The 19026-nt window shown below is 37.4% G+C and overlaps 3 protein-coding genes across 8 annotated transcripts; 1 reads left to right on the top strand and 2 right to left on the bottom strand.

Annotated features, from left to right (window-relative positions):
- Nucleotides 1-152: 152 nt before the first annotated feature.
- LOC106636144 (sulfite oxidase, mitochondrial) lies at nucleotides 153-1736 on the bottom strand. Its single transcript, XM_014348439.2, has 4 exons — nucleotides 1505-1736; nucleotides 936-1372; nucleotides 655-867; nucleotides 153-583 (listed from the first exon to the last, which is right to left on the bottom strand). The coding sequence occupies exons 1-4, from the start codon at nucleotides 1672-1674 to the stop codon at nucleotides 306-308; spliced, it is 1098 nt and encodes a 365-aa protein (XP_014203925.2). The 5' UTR covers nucleotides 1675-1736; the 3' UTR covers nucleotides 153-305.
- Nucleotides 1737-2342: 606 nt separating this feature from the next.
- Vha100-1 (V-type ATPase subunit a family protein Vha100-1) lies at nucleotides 2343-15490 on the bottom strand. 4 transcript variants are annotated; one of them, XM_014348443.2, is made up of 10 exons: nucleotides 14913-15490; nucleotides 14332-14637; nucleotides 11730-11842; nucleotides 5243-5369; nucleotides 4983-5159; nucleotides 4709-4921; nucleotides 3609-4631; nucleotides 3047-3257; nucleotides 2782-2953; nucleotides 2343-2702 (listed from the first exon to the last, which is right to left on the bottom strand). In XM_014348443.2, the coding sequence occupies exons 1-10, from the start codon at nucleotides 15063-15065 to the stop codon at nucleotides 2594-2596; spliced, it is 2604 nt and encodes an 867-aa protein (XP_014203929.1). In that variant the 5' UTR covers nucleotides 15066-15490; the 3' UTR covers nucleotides 2343-2593. The 4 variants fall into 4 exon arrangements, with proteins under 4 accessions (XP_014203929.1, XP_014203931.1, XP_014203933.1 ...); XM_014348445.2 differs by lacking the exon at nucleotides 11730-11842 and adding an exon at nucleotides 8525-8625; XM_014348447.2 differs by having other exon boundaries at nucleotides 11730-11815; nucleotides 14913-15489.
- Nucleotides 15428-18804, top strand: ATP6AP2 (ATPase H(+)-transporting accessory protein 2). Of its 3 annotated transcripts, XM_014348450.2 has the most exons (8): nucleotides 15460-15944; nucleotides 16060-16187; nucleotides 16265-16489; nucleotides 16568-16882; nucleotides 16954-17046; nucleotides 17115-17201; nucleotides 17928-18036; nucleotides 18102-18804. In XM_014348450.2, exons 1-8 carry the CDS (start codon nucleotides 15896-15898, stop codon nucleotides 18179-18181), a joined length of 1086 nt encoding a protein of 361 aa, XP_014203936.2. In that variant the 5' UTR covers nucleotides 15460-15895; the 3' UTR covers nucleotides 18182-18804. The 3 variants fall into 3 exon arrangements, with proteins under 3 accessions (XP_089451432.1, XP_014203936.2, XP_014203937.2); XM_089595306.1 differs by lacking the exons at nucleotides 17928-18036; nucleotides 18102-18804 and adding an exon at nucleotides 17483-17692 and having other exon boundaries at nucleotides 15428-15944; XM_014348451.2 differs by lacking the exon at nucleotides 17115-17201 and having other exon boundaries at nucleotides 15470-15944.
- The last annotated feature ends 222 nt before the right edge of the window (nucleotides 18805-19026 follow it).

The following is a 19026-nucleotide window of genomic DNA, read 5'->3' as shown; positions in this document are numbered from 1 at the left end:
TTTTTAGCGATTTAACAATAATAAAGTGTAAATTTTGCGTAGCTTAATTACGAATACGAGTGTAATAGGTGATAAGATCTTTTTTTTCTTTTTTTTAGCTTATCAATGTAATTATAATGATTGTTCTCGTGAGACGAATAAACAGACGACAGAGCTATTTATTACGAAAAAATAATAAATCTCATCATTTATACACACACCTCTGCCCATGTAACAAGGAGTACCGGGGTACCTTACAAGTACACGTGTAATAAATAAAATTCTTGGCTTTGTACAGTACACAATCGATAAACACCATATAGCGATTAAGATCCCAACGTGTATACGATTTTCTGGCGCTTTTTGAAAACTATTCGCCTCAGCCACTTGACGTTCTTGCTGCCCGGGTACTCTGGAATGATGACGCGGATCGGATACCCGTGCTCGAGCGGTATTTCAGCGCCGTTCATCTCGTAGGCGAGTAGAATGTCGAAGCCAGGGTTGTTGGCTTTTTCCGCAGACACGTTGGTGCGATAGACCATACCTACCTGGTCTTTGTCCAGGCACTCGAATTGCACTTTCTCGTACTCGTTCATTTTTATGTCTAGCAAAACAAAGGGATTCATCATCAATGGGGTAGGTACAGAGGAGACGTGCGGCATTCGAGGAGTTTACCTAAATCGGTGATAATATCTATCAGACGAGTGCCTGACCACGTCGGGGCATTCTGGGCTTCGGTCTTTGTAGAATCCTTTTTGCACGGTATCGAACTTACAATCGAGTATTTGGGGTAACTCGTCAGTTGCTCCATGCTGAGCTCCATAAAATTTTCGTCCGCCTCGTCAAATATCAGTTCCAATCTGTGGCTGTTTGGATCCAATACTGGTGCTGGAAATTTCATTTTTCAACTGTTTGTAAAATGCTAAAATGTTGTCCAGATCGAAATTGATACTTACTGTTATTTGCAGTTCTAAACCTGGGCTGCTGAGTGTGATCAGTAACCAATTTACCAATCTTTAGAGTCTCAAGTTCCTTCAGGACTTTGGGGCTGTTGTGGAACTTGAATTTCTCCCAGAATGGCTCCAACGAAGTGCCCCCAGCTTGTTTGATCGTCTCTTCACCTCCGGGATGCCCAGCTGCATAATAACTGAAATCGTACACTTTTCCCTTGTACGTGGTCCAAGTGGGATGTGCAGCTACCTCCTCTGGCGTGAAAATCCTGTCAAACTTGGAGCCTCTCTTTCTTTCTTTCTTCTTTTCATCAAGTTCTGTGCTTACTTGGCGAAAATGCATGTACAAAAATCCCAAAGCCGCGATGATGCAGTAGCCGCCAAACAACCCAATCACTATATAAATTTTGCTTCTTTTCTTTTTTTTGTTTTTGTAGTAATAGCTGTGTGCAAAATATACATCGAGTATTATTACGACAGCTCGTACATACCTCTGCATTGTTTTTGCTTGGTGAAAAATGAAAAAATGCAGCAAATTTCCACGCAATTAGCTTTTTAATTGAAATACTTTTTACCTTGGATATTTTTTATTCACCGGAGCTTCTGCACTGTACAAAGGTGTATCAAATCTTAAACAAACGGTGGAGCTTTTGCTAAAATTTCTACAAAATCGTTGCCTCGTTTGACTGCTAATAATCATCAAAGTCCTTACGGGCAAGGATATCACTGCACTTAGAATTGACATGACTATTTTGAATCTGCGGAAGGTAATATTTATGTTTTCTGTTGTTGTGCATTTTCACATAGAGGTTATAGAACTGCATTGACAAGAGAGCAGACGACTTTTCTCGTGATAAGAAGCAGACGACGCGCGCGTGATACTGATGCTCGCGGATATTTAATATTATTTATGATATAATACATATATTAAGTTAAAAACGTGGGTGACTTGATGGTGTATCATATTTCTTGTTTTTATTTTTACAATTCTATCAAGGCAAGGAAAAATGTTTAAATCCAAATATTGTTAATCATTGTTTTATTTAATTCTACATAAGTGTATTTTGATCATATTTAATTATTCAGAGAATAATTTTTGGAAGAGAAAAAAAAAAAAAGGTTAAAAATAAGTAGATCAGTTACAACATAAAAGAAATCACACTGTGCGCATTCGAAAATACCACGAGATTCAATGTACATGTAAAACTCAGCTTAATCATAATTTTCTTAACAAACCAAACGTCATTTCGTTTAGTCGCAAATTATTATATAAATGCCCGCATAAAGTAATTGTATTCTATCATCACGTTTCGAAGTTGTTTTTTTTTTCCACTGAATTTCCAATAAAATAAGATTTTGATGATTTATTTCTTTACTCTTTTCAAATGTTTATATTTTTTCTTATAAAAAAAAAAAAAAAAAAAAAAAAAAAAGAAAAATTACACAAATCATAGTTTACTATGTACAAAACAAAATAATAAATACAATCAGCAACCATCGACACGGTGTTTTAAGATTTCATTCTTGAGCATGTACACATAACAGCAATCTTAATAGAGAGAGAAGTACATTGTTAAGTTCAACATCAATTACAATTTGCTTCTCGGAACATCATCCAAGAGTCAAATTTCAAGACGAAAACGCCTATTTACATTTCTTTAAGTTTAATCTGCAGCCTCAGATGTTGCTTGTGCTGTTTCCAGGAGAATTTCAAAGGAGAAGGGCGTGAAACTGTAACCTTGACCAAGATAGAATTTGCTTTGGAACTCAACCCTGTAACGATTAATTATTTCGTTGATTATTAAGCACGTTGTATGGACAAGTGTTAAAAAAAAAATGTTGATAAAATTACCAATGAAGCCTGAGAGTGTGAAGGAAAGCTGACAGTCCCTCCATGAGTACCAGAATAGCCACAGTCATAGTTGCCCAGAAAGCAAACAGAGCCCAAAGGATGATACCTCCTAACCCGCCTCCTTGAGTTAATCCGTTCCTCAACACCATGTTCCACAATACCTCTGACAGTTCTGCAAAAGGATTTTTCGTTTAGTTATTCAGCCTTTGTTTTGCAAAAATTTATTTTATTTATTTTCGTCAAACACTGTACAATGAAAACTTACGTGCGTGAGCAAGAGACAGAGCCCAGAGACGCAAATACGAGGCAGTGTGAGAAACACTTCCCAATACGTATTCGATAGTGTGGATGCCCTGGTGAATCATCACCTCGGCCATGTCTTCTTCCTCCTCTTTGTGTCCACCCTGTACCTGGCCTTGAGCCTGTACCGCTCCAGAGCCGTCAAGGTCTCCATTTTCCGTGTTATGAGTATTCAACTACAAATTTTTTTTTTACAACATTAGTACTTTTTATTACATTTTACTCCATCACAAAAGAGAAATACTATGACACTACTTGAAATTGCGATTTTGATACATACATCCTTTTTTTCATATCCAGCAAAATGGGTTACATTGGCCAGAGAGAAATCAGAACAGCAAAAAGCAAACATTAAATATTTACAATTGAGAAGGATAAAATGATTATATCGTTTGCGGATATTTAGTGATTGAAATGTCTTGTGCGTGAATCACGAAAAATCCTTTTAATGACAAATAAACGGTATTGAAAAATCAAACTAGAGTAATTAAGAAATAAAAAAAAAAAAACACAATCTTGCAACGCACCTGCATGTGTTTCTTCTTTCTCTCCTGCATCATCATGAAAGGCTTGGCAAACAGCATCCAAGGTATACACAGTAGAGCAACCAGAACAAGAAGCATCTGCAGTCCGTTCTGTCCGCCGTACATCCAAGGATCGCAGGGATTCTTTTTCGTACCTTCGGTATCTTTTTCCTCTGGACTCTTGAACAGCACCATATTGATGAAAGTAATGAGCACCGAGGGCGCACAGAACGAGCTCGTCGTTACGTCGGGATTGTTGATTGGATGAGGTGCTGCATACTTGATCCACTTGATGAACATGAGTATGGTCATGTAGAAGAAAAGGAAAATGAGGAACAGGATTTGCGGAATGAATTCGCAGATGATGTTGAGCCTGCGCTTGAAGTACAGGTGATTGAAGAGACCGACGACGACACCGAACAACATGTGTATGATGCCAAAAATGATGGATATTTTCATCTTGTACGAGTTGAGGAAGATGATCTTGTTCTCGGCCAACTGCCAGATAGGATCCATGCCGAAGGGATACGGATGACCGACGTAGTCCCAGGTCGGGTTTATCGGCAGGACACCGTTGTCGAGCACGTCCTTAGACGTTAGATTCCTGATCTCCCAGTGGCTGCCGAACAAGTTCAACGACTTGGAGAACACGTCGTTGTAGATCAAGCCCGTGTACATGGAGAAAAGACCCATGAGGAAGATGATGTAGCGCCCACCGAAGAAGATGTTCCAGATCTCGTTGTCCGTCTTCTGGGCGGCCAGGGGCTTCTCCTTGAGGACCATCCACGCGGCGAACGCGAACATGAGCATGCCGTGGCCTAAATCGCCGAACATCACGGCAAACAGGAAGGGAAAAGTGATGATGGTGTAGGGCGCGGGGTTCATCTCGCGGTACGAGGCAACCCCGTACGCGTCGATCAGCGCCTGGAAGCCTTTGGTGAACTTGTTGGTACGGTTGTACGTGGGCGGGTCCTCGAAGGTCTCCATTCGATTGAGAATCGGTGGCACGGAGCTACCGCTGCGCTCCTGTAAAAACCACCCCTAGGTAAATTCCCCTGAAATACCGTAAAAAAAAAAAAAAAAGGAGAGAAAAATAAACGCACGGTTCCTCGACGCAGTGCTTGCTGTATGGTCTCGATGTCGAGCACCGGCACCCAACACTCGGCAATCAGGCACTTTTGGGTGACGTCCAGATTGAAGAGATTCAGCGTGTGATAGATGGCCTTGATTTTGCGCACTTTGATGAACCAGTTCTTAATGTTCTTGGCAGCAGCTACCAGTACCCGGTGCCGGTGATCCTGGGTCTGGCCGAGCACCTGAAACGAAAGACCAAAAATTAGGAAACCTTTTTGGATCAAATTAGACCCTCAAACTCACGGTATTGAGGTCCTCGATGCGGGTCATCACGCCCATGGCCATCTCACGCCGGTCGGCCGGTGCTTCGGGACACGGGTACAGGGTGGCGCGGAATCCCTCGCAGATCTTCTTGACCCGTGTTTTGAGCTGGTCCCCTTGGAAGAAGATGATGAAGACCGACTTGAACACTTGGTCGCCCTGCGGTGTGACACAAAGTTGGTGGATCAACAAATGCCGGGTCTTCCGTGAAGGGGGGGGGGGAGAAAACGCGTGTACGTTACCGTGGATGGATCCTCGAGTGGGGTCTCGATCTCGGCTTGTCGGAGGAAGACGTTGCCGCGACAGGCCCGCCACAGCATGCGCTCGAACGCGGGAATCCTCTCCCGGAGAATCACCCCGGCGACGAAGCTGTATACACGCACACAAGGGACGCGGGACAGATATTTCGCTCGGGTTAGATATTGTTTATCGAATTGGCGGTATTTTGTGATCAAAGGGGGGAAACACAGGGACGTTCATATAGCTTTTTATATATATATGTACACTTTACTGTTAATGTCCATAGAGGTGAGGGAGAGATTATTGTATTACTTTGTAGTATATTGGGATGGGGTGGAAAAGGGTCCTACCGTTGTACCAACGAAGGGAAGGTGGTTAATAATTCATCGTTAGAACCAATTTCAGAAAGAGAGAGAGAGAAAAAGCGAGAGAGAGAGAGATAAAAGTCAACCGGGATCACTGACACTGCGAAACTTTCGTGGTGGTGGATGGTTTGTATCTCTCATTATTGGGTTAATTTATTTACAGGCTATAAGGGCGTGAGATTAATTTTATTGTTGTTATTGGGGTGGCCAAGATTCTCAACTTTTCAACCTGTATCGATTAGCACTGATATTATTTACATCCAACCTGAGAAGAGAAGAAAGAGAAGATCGGTTTTTTTACAGCTGTCGATGTATTAGTTTCAGCCCTTACGTAATTCGTTTGAAAATCCCGATTGGCAGGCTTGGGCAAGAATATTTTTTGCTAAGATTGCGCTTATTTGCCAGGAAACAAATAAAATTTGTCTCGGCATGACATTGTGAATAGTGATGAGTGGCCAATTTTTTCACATAAAATCTACACTTTATTCATGAAATAAAGATTTCTTTCTAAGTGTTTGGAAATCCATTAAAAAAAAAAAAGTCTGCCCAAGTCTGCTGAATGGGCAATATATGTACAGATTTTAGTTGTAAATTTTTAGTGTGGAGAAAAAAAATATTTACTAAAAATCGAAGCTCGTCCAGTCAAGTGAGAAAAATGTATACATATTCTTTTTTCAATGGTACAGGGCCATCGAATGATGATTTTTGTAGCCATGGTCGTACTTTCGTTACGTACCTTGGGATAAATTACAAAAAAAAAAAAAATTACGACTCAACTTTCATTTAATTTTTTTTCAATATTTCTTTCCATTTGACTTCATGGTGCGATACGATTATGGAAAAATTTGACGCTTGACAAAGTTTTCCGTGTAAAGTAATACATGAATCAACAATACGTGTTTCGAGCAAATACATATTTAACAATAGTCTTTCTAACTAATGGACAGAAGGTAATACAAATTCGAAAGATAACAAGTTAACAGAGTATGGTGTTATACGTATGTATGTATAATTAATGTGTTGCAAGACAAAACATCAGGCATGGATTCGATTTTTACAGTATTAATTGTAAAATGACGATTACTTGGACTCGCTTGCGTCACTTTTCAAGCAAGTAAGATATTAATTTGTTTCGTTGTTACGAGTCATTCCGTGAAAATGTCAGTGTTGATGCGTTATTGTGTTTATATTAATTTATGCATAGCTTTGATGAAGAAAAACATTGTTTTTTTATAAATACTCTCAAAAACTGCATTCTTACCCTTAAATTACGTTATTTGGTATGATTATATTTTGTTAAATCGAGAAGCACAAATTAAACGTTATCAAAATTTCTACTTGGGATTACGGTCCAAGCATTAGAAAAAAAAAAAAAAAATTGTATTATCAAGTGTAGATAAACCAACTAGAATAAAACTAAAACAGTATTATGACACACAGATCGAACAACAAATTCCAAAATTATGGATGATTTTTAAATTTACTGTTAATTCGACGACAACTAAAAATACATCAAAAATCGTCTCAAGCTACGAAGACTTTTTAGTCGTAAAAACTCATGCAAATTCGATCGACAACTTTAATTTGGTGTTAAAAAACACATTGAAGGAATTTTTTAAATTATTTATACCTATGAACGTCAAACAAAAATCTTGCAAACAGGTATTGACGTACGACGAATTGAGAAACAATTCAAACACAGCAGATAATATCTGCATGGAAAAAAAAAAAAAAAAAAAAAATTACGTATCAGATAAAATTGATCTTATGTAATTTTATTTCCAGAACAGATTGTTTCGGTTTGCTTGACGCACAATCCAAGTCACGTGTGTTACATTAAGACAAAAATAAAAACACTTGACCAAAGCGATTGATCCGCTAAGTAAAAAATTCCTTCAATGTGCTTCTGGACGGAAATATTGATCCGAATGTGAGAGAACAAACGTGTTAATGTAACGAAAAAAAAAAAAAAACAGCAAAAATAACTCCATACGGAATCCCTAGAAATTGATAAAGTGTATATTTTTATTTTATCATTATTTGGAGCGTCCAAGCCACACGCGCATTGAAACCTTGGCCTTTTGTGTGAGTTCGTATACACTTTTGGTTCTGCAAAGTCCTTAGAAATCAGAGATAGAAAAGCGGATTATAGGTGTACGTAAGAACAAAAAAAAATAAAAAAAATTTATTGTGTGTTGAGTTAATTATATGCTTCGAGGGGTCAGAAGAAGGTAAACTGTGAACGAGTAGTTAGCGAGGACTCAATATGTGTTAATGGATATCACATGATTGGTGAAAAAAAATTTTCAACAAAGATCTTCATGCAGTTTATCTGGAGGTAAAAATCATTTGTAGAGAATAAATTTAAAAAAAAAAAACAAAAAAAAAATTTTTTTTTTAGGATTTTAAAAAGACAAAAACGCCCAGAGAATTGTTAGTCATAACATCAGTATCTTTTACATTTTATTCTCTGAGCATCAAGAGGTTCAATAATTTTCTCAAAATATGCAGAGAAGCCAGCGAAACTTTAAAAAATAACTATTCAGAGCATCAGGAAACTGTGTGGATTTTTTAAATATTTTATCGAAAAAAAATATCGAAAAAATTCAAACATTTTCCTGACACTTTGAATAGTTGTTGTTTTACCGCTTTCTCTGCATTTTGAAAAAAATCATTGAACCCTTTTAAGAAAATGAAAAAAAAAAAGGTAAGAAAAATAATCAAGTGCATCCAAATGAAGGTGCGAGAGGTAAAAATGTCTGGTTGTAGGTAAGTATGTGCCCGACGAGGAGGACGACGACCAGATGACAATACAATTAATATCATAAGTACGAATGAAAAAAAAAAAAAAAAAAAAAAAAAAAAGGTATTGCCGTCGTGATCGTCGCTCATCGGAACGGCTGAAACGGCTGTACGTACCCCAATTGGACAGGACCAAGGGCAGTCTGGCGAGCGATATTATCGTCACTAATCAATGCGCGTGTCATGGACTCGGTGGAGTTCAAGCCCGCGTGCTCTTGCTGACGACACAACAGACAAGACACAAAAATTAAACCGCATTAGCACACACTCTCAACAACAACAAATTACAAAAAAAAAATTACAAAAAAATTAGTAATCAACATTTGGTTGGCAACGCGCGATCACAAAAAATATTCAACGCAACCCAAACACAATTTTGTTTTTCATATTTATGATCGGTTGCGCTTTTTTCCGTCTCATGAGGATTTTTCAAAGAATCATTATCACACAATGTAAATATGAATTGCCATCGGACTTTGTTAAAATACGTTTATGAAATCACATATTAATAACTGTATTATGAAAACCAAAGGCTCGATATATTGAGCTTTTTAATGTACATTTAATGACTACGTGTCAGATGTCTACGTGATTATTGTTCTAAATATATATATATAAACACACGTATAATCAGAGGAGCACTATACCAAGGGGGTTAATAATAGTAATTATACAACAATTTATACTAGGCAATTCTTATTTAACGTAACTACATAATGACAATATAATAGTATAATAATATACGTGTACGTGTAAAATATCTGAAAATAAAACATTATGGCACTCGTGTGTGTTATCGTTATTGTTATCATAACAATGACTCGTCGGCTCGCTCTCAAACCTGAAAGACATTGTAAGTACCATTTCTATTTTTCTTTTGTTTGTTTTTATCTGTAAAAGGTAAAATTTAATGTTGTAAGTTTCAATTGATGTTTTGTTCACCTGACGTTGCTCGATCATCCCGTGGGACTTAATCACGAGTGGTAAATCGAGTGTGCGAGTAGGTGTTTCGACTACGTATTGTGCAACAAAAAAAAGCAAAGCGATTTGACATAAGCACAACATCGACATAACAGACTTTTGACCGACTCAACCAATGATAGTGCCATTAAAAAATCAAGCCAAGTATACGGTGTTGACATAAACAAACACGAAGTAACATTTAAATGAGACGAACAATGAAAATTTATCATGATGCGAAACACACAAATGAAAGTGAAAGTAAAAAGGTGTCAAGAAATTCCGTTTGCTAAGGTAAAAGACTACGTTATTCTATTACTATTGTATACATACCCATGGCCACACCATCATCATCATTTGTTATTCACACGATAGTTATAAAGAACTACTTTTTTAAAATCTACCAACTATGTAATGAGTGTACAAAAAACTTGAATGGCCGTGTAAGCTGTGGGGTTTTGTCCAGAGAAAAATATTATCAGTTTATTGCCTCAACATAAAAACACGTGTGATGATAAAAAAAAAAAAAAATTGTAAAAAAGTATCGGTATTAGTTCACATGTCCAAACGACAAAAGAGCCGTCCTTTGTAAAATTTGTGTGAAGCTGGTAGTCAGTTATTATTTGTCAAAAATAAATAGGAAGGGATAAAAAAAAAACATATAGTCCAGTTCTCTTTGAACTTTTCAACTCGATACAGTTTGAAACGCTTGAAAACTGTATCAACTGTTATACACCGTGTAATTATGCGAGAACAAAAACAAAAATTGACCAACAAGACAAAGTACCTTTGCAAAAGAAGGAGAATTCAATTTTTTTTTTGTTTTTTGTTTTTGTTACACACGAAAATATGCGTTTCAGAGCACAAAAGGAAAAAAGAAAGAGAGAAGAAGAAAACAACGAGCGCGAGATGAGTATACTGATGTCATGATTATATCGGCTTGTTGTTACGGACGAAAAAAGCAAACAGTCGTGTCTTTTTTTTTTTCTCCAGGAGGTGGGGCTTTTCGATTTCTCGTGAGGATTGTTTATTCCTTGAAATCAATTGAAATCGAAATACAGCCCCTTCGGGAGCGACACGCGGCACAGCAAGGCAAGAAATAACACAATTGAAAATAATAATAATAATAATAAAAAAAATGAAAAAATTCTTTTTTTAGAAAATAATAGTTGGAGACACATACATTAATTGTATATTGTATTAATAGAGTTGGCAAAATAAAACGCTAATAACGGTTGATAACAGCTTGCCTTAGGGGATTCCTATAGTGCGATCCGAGGGTCTCTGTGATGGTGTACAGGTGCTGTAACCCACAGAATACAAACTTGGCTTGTAGCGAGATTTTTTTTTTTTTTTTATCTACAAGCTGACCGAGATCTTTTTCTACCCTTCAATATGACTTTTTTTTTTTTTTTTTTTTTTTGGGAATTGAATGGATTTTTTTCTTTTCATTGAAAAAAAACAAAAATTTTAAATATGAAATAGGTAGAAAACGTGACGGCCAATAAATAAATACATTTTTTGCTTCTACTCTATGTGGCTTTGAAAAAAAAAAATTTTCAGCTGCGTATTTTGTACACCGTTAAAGAGAGTCGGTTAAAAAAAAAAACAAGAGTCATGTATGACAAAAGATGAATATTTAAAATATTTTGGTTGAAATTTTCAAGTCTAAAAACCGACTCCGTTTAAAACGATATACTTATGAAGCTTTCGCAGATTGCACAGCCCTTTGCTTATGAAAACTCGAAAAGATGAACAATAAAAATTTTGGGAAAAAAAAAACAATCAAATCGCGTCATTAATTTTTTTTGTTCATCCCTCGATCAGCTACACCTAATGGCACAGTCTCGCAAAAAAAACGTAGTTAAAAATGTACAAAAAATTTTCGACGGGGGAAAAGAGGGAGGAGGCAGCGAACATTTACATAAATATAGCCTCGAGAGAGAAAACATTGCCAACGCAGTGCAGGTCCAAATTCATTGTCGGGAGCACAGAGATTTGTTCATACATTAAATTGACGCAGGATGTTTTTGGATGTTATTGAAAGCCATATTTTTTTTCGAGGACAGTGAATGATTTTTTTTTTTTTTTTTTTTTTTTTTTTTTTTGGTACCCGAACATCTTTAAATAACAATAAAACAAAATAAAAATAAAATGCAACCTTGGTTAAAAAAAGTAAAGTTTGATGAATTTACACAACCTCGTATAAAAAAAATAGATACACAAAAAAAAATTGGAAAACCCGATGATAAAAAGTGCAAGAGGAGATGGAATTTCGGATCGATTTGGAAGGGGGGGGGGGAGAAAAACAATGTACAAAGAGAGAGGTAGTTGGGAGAAGATTTTGTTAATGCAAATTTACCCGAGCTTGAGAGCCTGGCCGCCAGCGCGGAGGCCCTCCTCGCCCAGCAGTGTCACCTGCTCTTCCTCGCGGCTTGGATCCGCCATCTGCGACACGACACTTCCATGCTCAGCCTGCCAACAGACACACGTCACACCTATCCGCCTCTGCCCTGTCTCTTATCGTTTATTTACCTTTTTTTTTTTTTTTTTCAATGTCGAGGGTATCAAGGGGTTCCCCCTAGTACCACCCACGAGAAGGACCCACGAGTATTTGCGCAAGAGAGATCATATCGATGATCGATAAATCTTTTTTTTTTTTTTTTTTTTTTTTTTTTTTAACAAGATTCTCGAGACTCCTCCTCGTCAGTGGTACTGTAGGCAGCAAGGATATTTGGATTAAAATTGAAACATAAATGTGTAAAAAATAAAGGGTGTATGAGGTTTTTTTTATTAGATTGGTAGTGGAGCAATTGTTAAAATCACATTTATATTAAAACTAATACGTACAAATAAAAATCGTCACAAGCGAGGTTTAAACTAATTTCCAACGAAGCACTGATTTTTAATATACGTAATCTTTTAAACGTCACTTGTTTTCGTTTTATTAATAATATTAAATACACAAGTAATAAATCAAATTGTAAATATACACAAGGTGCGATTTTCAAAGGCATGCAAAGTGTGGGATTGATTAGTTTTTTTTTTTTTTTTTTTTTCATACATTTATTTGCTGGGTTAAAAATTAAAATGAGGAAAATCAAAAAAGAAATTAATCGTTGGCCATTATTTTATTAATATAGCGTAACTCTATTCAAGCCACCAGTAGCCATATTAATGTAAAAAAAAAAGGTACAAGCAGTATTATTGTTACAATCATCAGCGTCGATTAGTCATCCTCGTGATACATCTCTTTAACAGCGCAAAGTGAAAAGGACCCGTTAAAACAATACGTGTAGTACAACACACACGTGTGCGACAGAACGGAAAATCAAAGATGATGCATGTTAATTTGTGTCCGGTTGAGTTATTTAACATTAGTGTGTATGTGTGTAAGCTGAATCGTGTGTTACGTGTTTGAAAAATAAAAGTGCACAGACATGCGAGAAGAAAATGCCAAGGCATTGAAGGTGAACGAAATACGTTGAGTAACCAACTTAATGAAGTGATGTTAAAATAGAATTGAGCAGAGGCTTTTTTTTTTCTAAACTCACTCTGTGATTATCATCGACGAGTGTGCGGGTATAATTGAGCGCAAAAAGTCGATCGACACTTTTTGAGAAAAAAAAAGTATAGACAAGCGAAACAAAGCATGCTGAAATTTACAAGTGTCCAAAACTCTTTTCTTTTTTTTTTGTTTCAGTACTCTAATCTACGTTTGCAGAGGAGAAAATAAATTAAAGAATGATTACATGGACAAATAATACGTAAATAAAGTAAAAAACCAAAGTAGGGAGGTTGTTGTTTCGATGGATCAAAATACAGGGGATTTTTTTTTTCCTCTAGTTTTTGTTACCTTTTGAAAGCTTTTTTGAACAAAAAAAAAAAATAATAATTGTCAACCTCGAGGAGCACTTGTAGCGAAGATTATCAAACGTAACGCGTCTGGAGACAGGGCAGATCCGTTGTGAGTTGTGTCAGTCGCAGAACTTGCGACTTTGTTAGTTGACAACAATAACTCTCGTTAGAGAATGCAAAATTATGTTTTAATTTGAAAATATCCTAAAAACATTATACTTAACAACATTATTAGTTACATGAAAAGAAAGGTTTACTGATTAAACAAAAAAAAATTTTTTTTTTTCATTTCAAAGGTATACACACGGTGCCTGGAATTTTTTTGTCATTTACTTTTCTTATGTCAAAGCAGCTTGTGTCATTTCTATTTTTGTTCAATACGTGAGCTAACTTTATCGGCTCTATTTCACTGATATCTCAAACCGAATGGGGGCTTGACTGCTTTATCGTTAATAACGCTTTTTGTCTTTTCGTTTGTTTGCAATTTAATCCGAATCGGTGAATCGCGAATTCTATACTAGAAATGTATATGAAATAGATACAAGAGAATGCATTTCTTTCGCAAGTATGCTCATGCATTGGTTGGTAAGAGCAAAAAAAAAAGAAATTATTTATTCGTTTGAAAAATATGTGATCAAAAATCTTCATGCGAACGTTTGGCTGCTTGGTTTATTTTCAAAGATCCTGAGCATTCGCAAATTTTGGCAAGTGCTTGCAGTTGTTTAACCAAACGATGAGAACAAATTCGTTGAACTTTTTTCTTTTTTTATGCAATACACCACTTCATTCAATTATTTCATTCAGTTAGCTTTTTATGCTCGTAGCATTATCATATCAATAATTGACCAGCTGCTTATCATAATAAAATGGCATCAATTAGTTTCATTCCTTGTTAAATGTCCAATCAATCTCACTCGTTGTATTAAAGGAAAGCTCGAAAAATTTCAGAAATCGAAATCATAAATTGATAGTAAGTAGGTAAAACAGACACTTCTGATTTCGGAAATTTTTCAACTTTTGAGTTTTTAACGTTAAAAATCGATATTAATTAAATCTAGTGAGTCTCACTCTCATTGTAAAACCAGAGAACAACGGCAATTTCTTACCTCGTCGAAGAAAACCTGAGTCTTTCGAAGAATGTGTTTGAGCTCGGTGAGCTCGAGGAAATTTCTCTTCAATGCCTCCGCGTTCTGGTTGACTTCGCGCAGCTCGTTCTCCAACTTTTCGAAGGTGGCCTCCAGATCTATCATCTCCCTGGGCTGAGGAGCCTCGGGATTCTCACCAGTGTCCAGCATTGGTATGCCATCCTTTTTGATCTCCTTCTCCAGGTAACGCAGCTTTCTTTCCATCTCATCGCACCTACGTACCTCGTTGACGAATTTGCGTTGGAAGGCATTTACGTCCGGATTTAACTGCGAACGCGTGATAGATTACAAGCATTTGTTGACACAAGTAGTTTTCACATAGTCAAAGAAAAGGTGTCAATTCAATCTAAATATCAATCAGTTGGCAGATGTGCATGCACAGAGATTGACATACCAAAAGATCTCCAACAATACATGACACTATGGGAATAGGAAAAAAACCACACAAGGAATGTTTTCAAGGTCAGGGGAAATGAATTTCAAAGAGACAAAATCCAAGGGGGGAGGAGAGAGAGATAAGAAAATCAAAAGAGGTGACTCACATCCCTGAACTGGACCAGCCCGAGCTCTCCCAGCTCAGAGACGCAGGCGTAGGCCGCCTCGCTCTGAAGGAAGAGCTGGCAGAGGGTCATCTCCTCGCTCCTGAATAACGAACCCATCGTGGCCTCGAGCACCGACTCCAAAGCTGCCGACATGCAGGGCTTATCCTTCCTCGTTCAACGGGGGTGTGAAAAACAGCTGCAGCACCTGGTGGAACTGCAGCGGACGCTCGACGAAGTGTCTCCTAATGTGCCCAGCACTTGACAAACCTTTTGTCCCCACAACACTAGCACACACACACACTCTCTTCCGTCCTCTCTTCTCGTAGAGGAGGATCCACTGCGCGTGTCTGTCGGGCAAGCAAGCGCAGAACGCCGAGAGAAAGATGTATAAGGGCCCTTTAACTTCCTCCTCCTCCTCCTCGTAGCAGAGGATCGATCAGGCGGCTGGCTGTCGTCTGTACACAATCGTACTGCACACACACCCCTCTTCTCTTCCGCGTTGTGTGTCCATCCGTCGTGCGGTCACGAGTTCTCTACCTTTTGCGTTCGCCCTGGGCGACACAGACGGCCCACTCGCTTGTACAAATCTCGAGCACGCCGATCTCGCTCCGTCAGTAAAACAGTTTCGTCGTCCAATCGAGGTTCTCCCATCTTCCGAATGTAGTTTTTTTTACCTGATCGGACTTTTAATTCGCTCGCGAAAAGCCACCTCGAGCGCAAAAGTAAACGAAAGCCCGTGGCTGCATGGTGGCATTTTCGGGCCCGTTGTTTACAAACATATTTAAAGGACCCGGGTGAGGTGGCGCTCGTTCGGCTGATCGGGAAAACCAGAGTCGCGACGCCAGTCTGTGAAGGAGCTGGATTGTTCGTGGCCCACACGTCTACGAAGTGTCATATGATCGCGTTCGGGCGACCGGGTTAGGGAGGCTGTTTTGCTTGTTTCCCTCTGGAGTTCTTTGCCACCCGAAGGACGCTTCGTCAGGATGCTGTACTTCAAGCTGCTGTGGGCCCTGGCTGCCCTCGTCGTTTGTGGTGAGTTTGTTTGATAAATCACTACCTAAACTGCAGAGTTGCACCATACACCCCCAGAGAGTGTGTGCCAGTTGGAGGTGTTTTTTTTAATGGTTCTCTTGGGCGTTGATTTCAGCACGAGCAACTGGGACTTTCGTGGTTCTGTACGCCCCGGATAACGTGCGTTTCGAGAGTAAAAATAAGCTCAACCAGAGCGAAGTTAAAGAGGTGCTGGCTGCGGCGCTGTCGTATCCTGCCTACGGGGTATTTATTTGCAATTACAGTTGTACTCGCTCCAGTATGTGTCAGATGCTCGATTTGTCAATTGTATTTTATTAAAGATCGAATGGGATGGTCTGAGCTACAAGGTTCTGTCAAAGCTGCCCAACGCTGCGGTTGCTGTCGTCGTTGATGGTGTCGATTCTTTGGAGGGCATTCATGGCAAGAAGTTCCACCTGAAACCTCAATACGAAAATGAGGAGTACACCTGGCAAGCTTTGAGCAAGAGGCTCGAAAAGGGGAATAATTACCAAGTCAGGCTCAATCTCAACGATGGTGTTGGTGTTGTAAGTTTTTGCAACTTTATCATTCAATGTAACAAGTGGTGGGTGAGAGAAGCATTGTACTGAGCATTTTAACTTAAGTTGGGTCAATCAGCCCTTGGAGAACTCAAGCCAAATCCACCTAATCAGTTGCATCCAAAAGCTTTAAATCTGACGGTCAAAGCGGATGAAAAATTCCTGGAAGAACTGCAGCTGCTTCATGCCATAGCTGACAAAATTAAAACAAAGGACAAAGTTGATGTCAGTGCTGATCTTTACTGGTTTGTTGTTTCGGGCCTCAAACCAGTGGTTGACATGTATGGCAGCGATTCCGAAAAAGCCAAAGAAGCTATTACTCTGTTGGATGAAACTCTTCAAGCTCTCAGCAAAGTTTTTAGGGATGTTTATGATGATAGCGTGAGTATTTTGGGTGACTAATTGTGTTTTATTTTTTTTTTCTATTATAACGTAGTTTGTTTTAAATTTAGGTTTTGATTACTGCCTTCACAAATCACGTCCACTCATCCAATGTAAGGAGAAAGAGAGATGTTCCAATAACATCAGATGGACAGAAAAAGGAAGTAAGTACCAAGTCAATTAATCCAAATCTACTAAATAATTTTTTTAAACCTCAAAATTGCGGATTCAGGAGGAATCAAATGCAAATAAAGAGGAAATGAGCACTGGTGCTCCAAGTAAAATAAATGAAGAAGAGTATACAGGAGAAAAGTCTGAGGTATTAAAGTGTTTTTTTTTTTTTTTTTTTTTCAATAAATTAGAAGTACAGTTTGTTTATTGAAAATTTTCCACGTTCTATGATGAATGTAGATTTGTTTATCAACGTTGTGTTCAATTTCTGAGAGTTAAAATTTTTTTTTATGTTATAAATCGTTTGCATGATATGTAAGCTTTATAAATCAATTTCATAAATATGATGTGAGTGTGAAGTTTAAAACGCATGGATTAGCTTGTTACTTTTTAAACTAATAAAAATTACTAAAATATTTTTAAAAATAGAAAAATAGGGAAAACAAAACCCATAATGGCAAACACACTGAGGATGAGAATGGAAACAATACAAATGAACACACTGATAATACCACACAAACAGAAAACACTTTGTCAAGCATAGATGACAATGATTTTACATACTATTACAATGAATCCTCAGAGGTAAAAATAAAATTCGATCGACCACAAATCAGCTTATAGTATCGTAGTTTTTATGTATATAGACCTTATTGATTTGTAAAAAAAAACCTGACATGATAATGTACTCAATTACAAATTTGTTTATGAGTTTGCTGTGCTTTAAATAGTTGTGTAGTTTTTATTTGAGTTCAGGCTGTTATTATGTATTATACATAGGTGTATTTGATTTTGTAAAAGCTACTGTAAATTTGATTTGTTTTTTTTTTCCCCACAAAGTGAATTATTTTACAATGGCTCGTAATTTTTCCAGTCTCACTATGAGAACTTGGCTGAACAATACTCAGAAGATTTCCCTGTTATTTTCAACATCATCCTTTGGTTCATGGTTATATTCTTGTTCTCCCTTCTCGCGATTTGCAGTGAGTACTTAATGAAAAATTTTTCTGCTATAAATTGTGCATTAAAACGAAAAATTGTGTTTCAGTTTTCATTGCCGAGATGGATCCAGGTCGTGATTCAATCATCTACAGAATGACTTCCAACAGAATGAAGAAAGATAATTAAACTTTCAAAGCAATACATGAGGGACGCTAACTTGAAACATTTCTAATCCGACGTGAAATTTTTTCAAATTGTTTTCGCGGGATTTGTTAATTGATCTCATGGAAAGCAATTTGATCTAAATATGCATCAATCATGTTATGGTAAAAAAAAAAAACGAAACACAAAAATACATAATTACAAAGTGAGGTGGAAACCACGAAGGTGAATGAAAATGTTGGTATATCGAAATTTTTCTGTATTTATAACACCCTCAAGAGACATATCTTTGTTGAGTTTCGAATGTTCATTCCATCATGTCTCTGGCAAGGGTACAGTCTTAGCTTTAAGTGTACTTGAGTTCTGTAATTATATACATTGCGAGAATGACGTGTACATTCAGTATTTCTAAGAGATTGTCGAGAAACTCTTTCTAAAGCTCCACGCAAATCTGTTAAAAAAAAGTAGACCTGTTTAACCACATTGTATGTACATGTGTAAATTCATCGTGTAATGATATAATCTGTTGATTAGTGTTGATAAAAGTCTTTTGTTTTTTCTCTCTTTTTACGAGAAAAAAAAGCTCGCCTCCCGTTTTTTTGTTTTAACTGCACAATAACAATAAAAACTTCATTTCTATTCTAAAATCATTAGCAAAAACTATAGTTAACACTATAAGCGAGTATGTACTAAAAAAATAGAAGAAAATACATAAAGTTTGTTAAAAAAAAAAAAAAATTGGTTCCTCGTATATTTTTATAATGCTGTCAATGGAAAATAGCGGTGCAGTGCTCTCAAATGTGACTGGCAAACTTGCGGGAAATTCAAATTGGCTATATGGAGCAAGACGCAAAACCCCAGATAACTCG

Source organism: Copidosoma floridanum, unplaced genomic scaffold (genome assembly GCF_036245765.1).
Source record: "Copidosoma floridanum isolate Cflo_tuat_1 unplaced genomic scaffold, Cflo_Japanese_pri ptg000025l, whole genome shotgun sequence".
In the NCBI taxonomy this organism is placed as follows: domain Eukaryota; kingdom Metazoa; phylum Arthropoda; class Insecta; order Hymenoptera; family Encyrtidae; genus Copidosoma; species Copidosoma floridanum.
This window is presented reverse-complemented; position numbering and strand designations above follow the sequence as displayed.

Bases quoted from the DNA above. Each gene is read 5' to 3' on its own strand.
- LOC106636144 (XM_014348439.2), bottom strand. From the start codon at position 1,674: ATGTCAATTCTAAGTGCAGTGATATCCTTGCCCGTAAGGACTTTGATG. The intron at 1,373-1,504 runs GTAAAAAGTATT...TTTTGCACACAG, and splicing joins GTGAATAAAAAATATCCAAG to CTATTACTACAAAAACAAAA. The intron at 584-654 runs GTAAACTCCTCG...TTGTTTTGCTAG, and splicing joins AGATATTATCACCGATTTAG to ACATAAAAATGAACGAGTAC.
- Vha100-1 (XM_014348443.2), bottom strand. From the start codon at position 15,065: ATGTCGGCAGCTTTGGAGTCGGTGCTCGAGGCCACGATGGGTTCGTTA. The intron at 5,370-11,729 runs GTAAATTTGCAT...GCGTGTATACAG, and splicing joins GGCCAGGCTCTCAAGCTCGG to CTTCGTCGCCGGGGTGATTC. The intron at 4,922-4,982 runs GTGAGTTTGAGG...CTTTCGTTTCAG, and splicing joins GCATCGAGGACCTCAATACC to GTGCTCGGCCAGACCCAGGA.
- ATP6AP2 (XM_089595306.1), top strand. From the start codon at position 15,896: ATGCTGTACTTCAAGCTGCTGTGGGCCCTGGCTGCCCTCGTCGTTTGT. The intron at 16,883-16,953 runs GTGAGTATTTTG...TTTTAAATTTAG, and splicing joins GGGATGTTTATGATGATAGC to GTTTTGATTACTGCCTTCAC. The intron at 17,202-17,482 runs GTATTAAAGTGT...TTTTAAAAATAG, and splicing joins ATACAGGAGAAAAGTCTGAG to AAAAATAGGGAAAACAAAAC.